Source organism: Olea europaea, unplaced genomic scaffold (assembly GCF_002742605.1).
Source record: "Olea europaea var. sylvestris unplaced genomic scaffold, O_europaea_v1 scaffold3343, whole genome shotgun sequence".
Classification (NCBI taxonomy): Eukaryota; Viridiplantae; Streptophyta; class Magnoliopsida; order Lamiales; family Oleaceae; genus Olea; species Olea europaea.
Window position 1 is genome coordinate 6,149 of NW_019252401.1, and position 8,058 is coordinate 14,206.

Sequence of the window (8,058 nt, forward strand, 5' to 3'; positions counted from 1 at the left end):
CTAAAACTTAAAAATAAATATTATTTAATTAAAATTGAAAAAAATATGTTTTATCATAAAAAAAAGAATTAAAAAGAATTTTAAATCGAAAAAAATTTGAAACAATTTTCAAAAAAATATAATAAAAAAATTAAATTAAATTAAATTAAGAAAATTAAATAAAAATATATAAATATTATTTAATTAGAATTGAAAAAATTAAGTTTAATCATAAAGAAAAAAAGAATTTTAAATCAAAAAAATTATTTATAATATGAACAAAACAAATTTAAAAGAAATGAAAAAAAATAAAAAAATTCTTTCCGTGAGATCTCTCAATGGATAGTCCACGGAGAGATTTCTCTCCTTGTGGATGGGGAGATTCTATTATACATACACATTTATGTGTCTCTCCATCCACTGTGATTCTCTCTATTTGCAGAGAGAAATTTTTTTCCTAATTTTTTTAATTTGTTTTGTTTAGAGTATTAATAATTTTTTTAAATTTAAAATTATTTTTAATTCTTTTCTTTTTGTGATAAAATTAAATTTTTTTCAATTTTAATTAAATAATATTTATATATTCTTTATTTAATTTTTGTAACTTTCTTTTGTTTAATTTGTTTTTTATTATAAATTTTTTGAAAATTATTTTAAAATTTCTTGTTCTTTTATATTATAAATAATTTTTGTTCGATTTAAAATTCTTTTCGTTTTATAATAGAATGTAATTTGTTCAACTTTAATTAAATAATATTTATTTTTAATTTTAATTATTTCAATTTAATTAAAAAAATTATAATAACATTTTTTTTTAATTTTTGCCTGCAATTCTTTTCTTTTAATTTGTTAAATCATTTAGTTTATTTTCTTTATTAGTATTGGATTTGATGAAATGATTTAGTGTGTAAAAATGAAGAAATGTTGCAATGGAGGTGATGGTTGTAGTTAGTGGCTTGTGAAAATGAGAAATAATTAAAGATAACACGACGTTGTTTTTGCTCCAACGATTAAAAAAGATTTTGCTACAGTGTGATGAAATGAAAGAATTTATTGTTCCTAACTACAGTACCTTCAATTTCCCTCTTTTATATAGTAGGGATACGGTGAGATCAAGTATAAAATGTATGTAGGATCAGTTAGATAAAGTGGTACTAATTGAAAATGAATTGGTTGAGAATTAGTTTGAATACATACAATTGAGGAATCATGCTACACGTATAATATTTGTTGACAATGTTGGTTGATAGCATCCTACTTGACATCATTATATTCATCTATTTTAAAAAAATTGTTTTCTACATCACATGCTTGAATTTTGACAACACATAGTTGTCAACTATGTTTGTACACTTAGCTTTATTCACAATTGAAATGCCAATGTATCAAAGTGATGGATCTTGTAACTATGATGATATTGCTATATTATTTTAGTTATCGATAGCAACCATCTATGATATTGCTGGCAACCATCTTTTCTCCATATTTCAAATGCTTCCTTGGATACATATACCTTTGGTTCAAAGTAATAGTTTGATGATACTAATTACTCTACAAGTTTAGAACTCAAATTTTACAATCAGTGATGTATAGTAGTATTAAAATGGATCGATCGGTCTAAATTTGACCATCCATTCTAGGTCCAGCCTATCTTTCGATAGATCCCACTTTATGTCACAACTAGTAGTGACATGAAAATTCACAATACCTTGGTTGAATAAAGCTGCTTGTGGGAGCTGGCCATATAGCAGCCTTCTATCATGGTTAACCAACTAAAGAGCGGGCAATTTACAAAAATATCCCTAATATTAGGTGTTTTTTGAAAAAAATAATAATAATAAAAAATATGAACTTTTATTTAAAAAGTGGTGTTTATTACATAAAAAAATGACAGAAATTTCAAGAAAGTGATAAGAAAAAAAGTGACAAAAATTCCAAAAAAGTGATAAATACCAAAAAAATGAAAAAAATTCAAAACAAAAAAAATACACTAAATAAGTGAGAAAACCAATCAAAACCTAAAAATATATTCAGGGGTGGTTTGATTTTATTCTATATATTGTCTCTTTGTAATTATGGTTTGCTTCCATTAATTAAACATGAGACATAACTTCATATTGGGAATAGACACTATATGACTTGGAAGTGATATAAATTTTAAAAAATGACAGGAATTCAAAAAAGTGACAAATTATGTTTATGTCAACAATTCAAAACTATAAATGGAGTCTTGGAATAAATTTTCCTTTATTGGTTTGAATTTACTATATGGTGTTAAACATGGTAGTATCCATGTAAGATATGGAATACGCATAAGCATAATATATTTTACTTTTATGTGCTCCAAAATAAATGTATTTATAAATATTATACACTTATTCGGGGCTTTAAACAATAATATTTTGTAGTTCTTCTGATGAAATAAAGCCTAATTCATGTTATATTATGTCAAATAGATAAAACTAGATGTTTGATGAAGAATTCGAGAAATGAATGCAAAAATAATGAAAAATGGCGAAATCCAAAAGTAGAGGACTAAATTACAAACAATCAATAGATGAGACGGGTGACAAAATAAAGATCAAAGATGCCAAGGATTTAATTAGATACAATTGAAAGATAAAGGAACAAGATTACAAGAGAAAACGGCTCGATCAAATCAAATACAAAGTTTGAGGACTAAAATGCAATACTTCAAAAGTTGAGTCGGATTGTAAAACGATGATTCAAGAATGTCAATGTCAAATGGAGTTAAAGAGAAGTCAATGGGATGAGAATTTGTTGAAAATGATCAAGATACACACATGAGAAAATTTGGTAAAAAATTATAATATACTTAAGCATAGGTTTGCAACCTTAAATATACACAAACCAATTATTGAGTTACTTGTGAGAATTAGTTAGCCTGTGTGAGTTAGTTGGCCTGTCTGATAATGAGGAATATGTTGAATTATGAATTAATCTATGAATGGTGAATAAATTACATGCTTAAATTAATTTTTACTTTTCCATGTGAAAGTTGATGTTTATTGAACGCATGAATTAAGTTTAGCATTGTATAGAAATAAGTTGATTTCATAATTGAATAGGTTGAAATAGTGGACTATTGTCGATATTATTCAATAAGTGTACGGATCATAAAAAGTAGTAAAATAGACCTATGAGTCCGGATTATCATTCCCTCGATGACTATACTTTAGCACTTAATTCAATTTTCTCTAACCACTATTTGATGAAAATAAACAAAAATAATGATCGATTGTAATTTTTGATCTAACTACTTAAAATGTGAATGGATGCAACAAAAAGTGATTTGGAATTCAATCAATAAATGGACGTTAGGGCGGAACAACTTCACTTATTGGTCACCTTTACTTTTAATATAGAAATTCATAAAATCTAAAGTAGTGTTCGATCGAATTATTCTATTGTATTCAATTTACCCCTTTTGAGTTCTCATTGAGCATATTTAATTACTTCAATCCCATATCTCTATGCGAATCAAACTTAGTTAAATGTACTAATAGTTCTAAGAATTCATTTATGACTGCAACAATTAATATAAATATCTCCACACGTTATATTAATTTACCGAATTTTAATATGTAGTCTAAACAAGAGTTCACATAACCACACAATTATTGTTCACGAAATTATTGAATAATTGGTTAGAAAATTCAAATCATTGAGAATATGATTAAAATCGACACATGTAATTATAACGAACAAGAATCTAAAATAAAAGAAATAAAGGTTCTCAAATCAGTTACATTGTTCGTCCTGCAATTAGATTAGCTACTCATAGTAATGAAAGATAAACAAAAATTTATTATGGAAGATATCATCGAATTTGTACTAAAGATGTGAAGAAAAATTAGAATTCTTGCACCAAGATCTCCTTTCTCTTCCAATCAATGCGTTAAACCTTCAATTGTTTGATGTTTTTCCTCATTTGAATTCCTCTTTTGATTCTCCAATTATCTTCTCTTACCTCTCAATGTGTGAATCCCCCCTAAAGTCTAAGAAAAATTATTTTTATATGTGCCTTACCGTGTGTAGAAGGTAGGGTTTTTATTAGGACTCCAAAATGGGTCGAAATTTTCGCTTAGGTGACGGTGCGGCGCCGCATCAAAAAATATGCGGCGCCACTTCTCTAAATCTCCCGACGCTGCAGCACCCTGAATCTGGCGCCGTGGCACCATTTTCACGACAGACCTCTTTCAGTATTTTTATCATAATTTTCTATCTCGATGTTCAATTGAAGTGATTCAAGATGCATTGGAAAGTTAACTCAAAAGGGTACAACTTTGATTCAGATATCATTTCAAATTTGATCATTTACTATGTCAAAAATGGGTCTCGATATGAGGCTTAAATCGATGCATAACTTTTTTCGATTGGAAATTAAGGTGTGATCATACTTTGATTATGTTTCATCCCTTTGACATATTTCTTTATCCAATTGACTCTGAGTACTCTTGAATCTTCATCATGTGGTCCGACTCAACTTTTGAGTATTTGTACTTGAGTCCTTAAACTTTGGATCTCTTACAACTTAGCCCTTTTTCTTGTTTCTTCCAATTTCTTGTACCATCATTGTATTTTACCTATTCAACACCAAATGCAACAATTTAGACCATAATTCATTCTAGAACCAACTAAATATCATCGTTTTAAGTCCTTAAATAAATGTGTAAACTACAGTTATCAAAAACCCCCAAACTTAAACATTCGTTTGTTTTCAAACAAAACTATCATCTAAATAACTACTAACACACAATCATGTAAGGGATAATTAGTTGTACAATCAAGTTTTTTACCTCAAGGTTCAAGATTTTGATGTTTATTCTACAAACATAATTCAAAGTCACAATACTATATCAATATCTACTCTTCCAGTGCAAAACTGACGTACGTGTGTGTGTGAAGAATTAAGAAATCAACCATGATTGCACAAATTGTTTCAATTCTCAACCCTCTGTGGTCAAATATATCCTTACATTTCTTGTAAAATTCACACAGCATCAAACTTGTTCTTTTTCACTCTTTCCCAGCTTGTAACGTAAGGTTGAATATTTCATTAATATTCTCACACTCTCGGGTTCAGGTGGACGTTACTAATTGCAAGTCAACACTTCAGTGAACAGGGATTCTCCAATTATTTGATTACTTAAACCACCACGACTCAACTAGCTAATTATCCTTTATCTAAAGTTAAATTTCCTCAAATAAGTGTTAGGGCTTAACCAAGGCACTTAGTGCTTTTGCTCTTTTTATGCACTTGCTTTTTCTATTTTTCACAATATATATATATATATACACACACTTTTTTTTTTTTGTATTCTCTCCATGAAGCTTTCTAGATGACCCCTGTAGCAGGCTTTAGGCTGATGACTTCCAAAACAGATGATTTTAGAGCACTAGATTTTAAACACCTTTATAGGCTTACTGACCCGAGTAAAAAAGGTTTCGAAGAGAACAATTTTTTGTTTCAAGTGCAGCTTCATCTTTGATTACCTTCTAAATGACCCATGTAGCGAGCTTTAGGCCGATGACTACCAAGTCAGACAACTTTAGGACACCAGGTTTTAAGATACCCTTACAGGCTTAATTACTCGAGTCATCAAAACTTCAAAGAGAGGTTTTTAGATTTCAAATATATATGCATTGATTAGTGCAATGCCCCTTTCACACACTTATTCAAACATACCGACTTCCAACTTAAGATTTTCGTCTAGTTTAATCATGTTAGTCTAAAATAATCTACACATTAGTTTTCACACATGGAATCCAAATTCATACCCGCGTCTTCCTACAACTATAAAGTTGCCACAAATTGCGCTAAATTTGGTCTAAGGATAAATAATTTACTTTGGTTTAGATATAACATCTATGTCCAGTTAAATCAATCTATTTAACAAATGAATCAACTTGTTTCATCACAATGTCAGACTCAATTCTAGTGCACGTTCAATATCAAATTTTGCAAGGTTAAGCTTCAATCAATTAGCATGCACCATATCCACGGTTCATAAATCAACATCAAATCTCAAAGTAAAATGTAATTGTAAGCCAAAATGTCCAACTCACACAAAAATTTTAGGTAGGCAATTAATAATAATACACTCCCCCAACCTTACAGTAAACATTGTCATCAATACTAAACTTAAAGGAAAAGGAGGAAGACTTCCCTGAAATGTTAGCATTGTCTGTGACGTTGTGGTGTCTTGATGTTGCATTTAATCGACTTTTCTTCCACATTCTCTCCACAAAATTGAGATTTGTCTTATTTTCTCCTTGTCCATGTTGGTTTGAATGTTTCGCGACGTCATGTTCCTGAAAATCAAAATTGAAAAATTAAACTCATGGATCAAATGTTACTTAGATCAAACAATTAATAACCAACTTAAGTACTCAAAGATCTACGAGTGGAAGGGCTATGAGTGATAATTTTNTTAGTGGAATGGTTGAAATTCTTGAAAACAAGTGATATATATTATAGTATGAAGCATTAAGACAACCATCAACTGTATCCAGTGGTCCGTAATGAGTGTTGATTGCTAAAGGTCAAGGGATCAATTCCCTATATCATCAAAATTGGGTCATTTACAGTAAACCGTCGAGTTAATTCAAACCGGTTTACCGGTTCTTTATTAAAATCGGCCGGTTCGTCTAGTTTTAGACCGATTTGAATGCTAAACAGTCCCCTTATGAGACTTGGATCGGACCATGGTCCGCGGTCCAGTCCTGGTTTAATAACTATGATAGTACTTACTAACATGCAAATAGAATGTTGCCCCCTCTATATTCAAAGCATACGGTAGTATTTTACTTTGCATTAGTTGGGGGACTCTGTTCATCCTGCCTAACAAACTTGTATCTCGAGGTAAAATCTGAGTATAGCTTACATTGGCTGCATTTATAATAAAACTGGTATTCTGATAAGCATTTAATCTTCCTTAGGAGGCATCTAGTCTATGTATCTGCTTAATTCAATGCATTTTTATAGTAAGTCATCATTGAGAAGAAGTCTTCGTGTTTCCCTGACATACTTTTGCATAGATTTGTGTCTGCTGCACACACAGTATTGATGTGCCTCTTTCTCATAGTCGTTTGGTTTTTTAATATGTTTTTACTTCTTTCATATAAAAAATTCGCTTCTAGGTGTACTTTTCTTGGCTGCGAGAAACCTTTATTAGAAGCTTTTCTCTGGTTAAAATTACAAGAAATATTCTATGGCCTCAGGAGGAAAATAGCTAATGCTGAAAACAAGTTCATGATCAGAATCATTCCCGGAGATTAAACTAAAGAATGATGGAGCTACGTTCCTCTTTTGCTGTACGATCTTTGTTCTTGTTCGTATTCCTTGTACCAACAATTATTGCGGACCTAAAGTCAGATAGAAAGGCTCTTCTTGATTTTGTTTCCGGTGTACCTCATGGACGGAGACTCAATTGGAACGCTAAGTCTTCAGTTTGCACATCTTGGTCTGGAGTCAGTTGCAGTCCAAATGGTGCTCGGGTAGTGGAGCTCCGGCTTCCTGGAATTGGACTCCATGGTCCTGTTCCACAAAATACCTTAGGTAGGTTGGATGCACTTGAGACCCTCAGCCTTCGATCCAATCTCCTGGATGGGAATCTTCCATCTGATATTCTCTCTCTTCCATCCCTCCGCTACGTATACCTCCAACAAAACAATTTCTCAGGTGACATACCTTCCTCTCTTTCTAGACAACTAAATGTGATTGACTTTTCCTTCAACTCTTTAGCTGGGAACATTCCAACCACAATTCAAAATTTGACAAGTCTCACCGTTTTGAACCTACAGAACAATTCTTTCACAGGTTCCATTCCTGATTTCAAGCTTCCAATGCTTAAACAATTGAATTTAAGCAATAATCAACTGAATGGCTCAATTCCATCATCACTCAAGGCATACCCTGCTTCCTCATTCATAGGAAACTCCAAGTTGTGTGGGAAGCCCTTGAGTAAATGCTTTTCTATAACACCTTCTCCTTCTCCCTCTCCCTCTCCCTCCCCTTCTCCCTCTCCCTCTCCCTCGCCCTCTCCCTCTCCCTCT

At 31.3% G+C, this 8,058-nt stretch overlaps 1 protein-coding gene across 1 annotated transcript; it reads left to right on the plus strand.

Annotated features, from left to right (window-relative positions):
* Nucleotides 1-6,552: 6,552 nt before the first annotated feature.
* Nucleotides 6,553-8,052, plus strand: LOC111385924 (probable inactive receptor kinase At5g58300; the record flags this gene model as incomplete). The annotated part of the gene is made up of 1 exon (XM_023010345.1): nucleotides 6,553-8,052. A coding segment is annotated over exon 1 (762 nt), but the record flags the coding sequence as incomplete, so codon positions are not given.
* Between the last annotated feature and the right edge of the window lie 6 nt (nucleotides 8,053-8,058).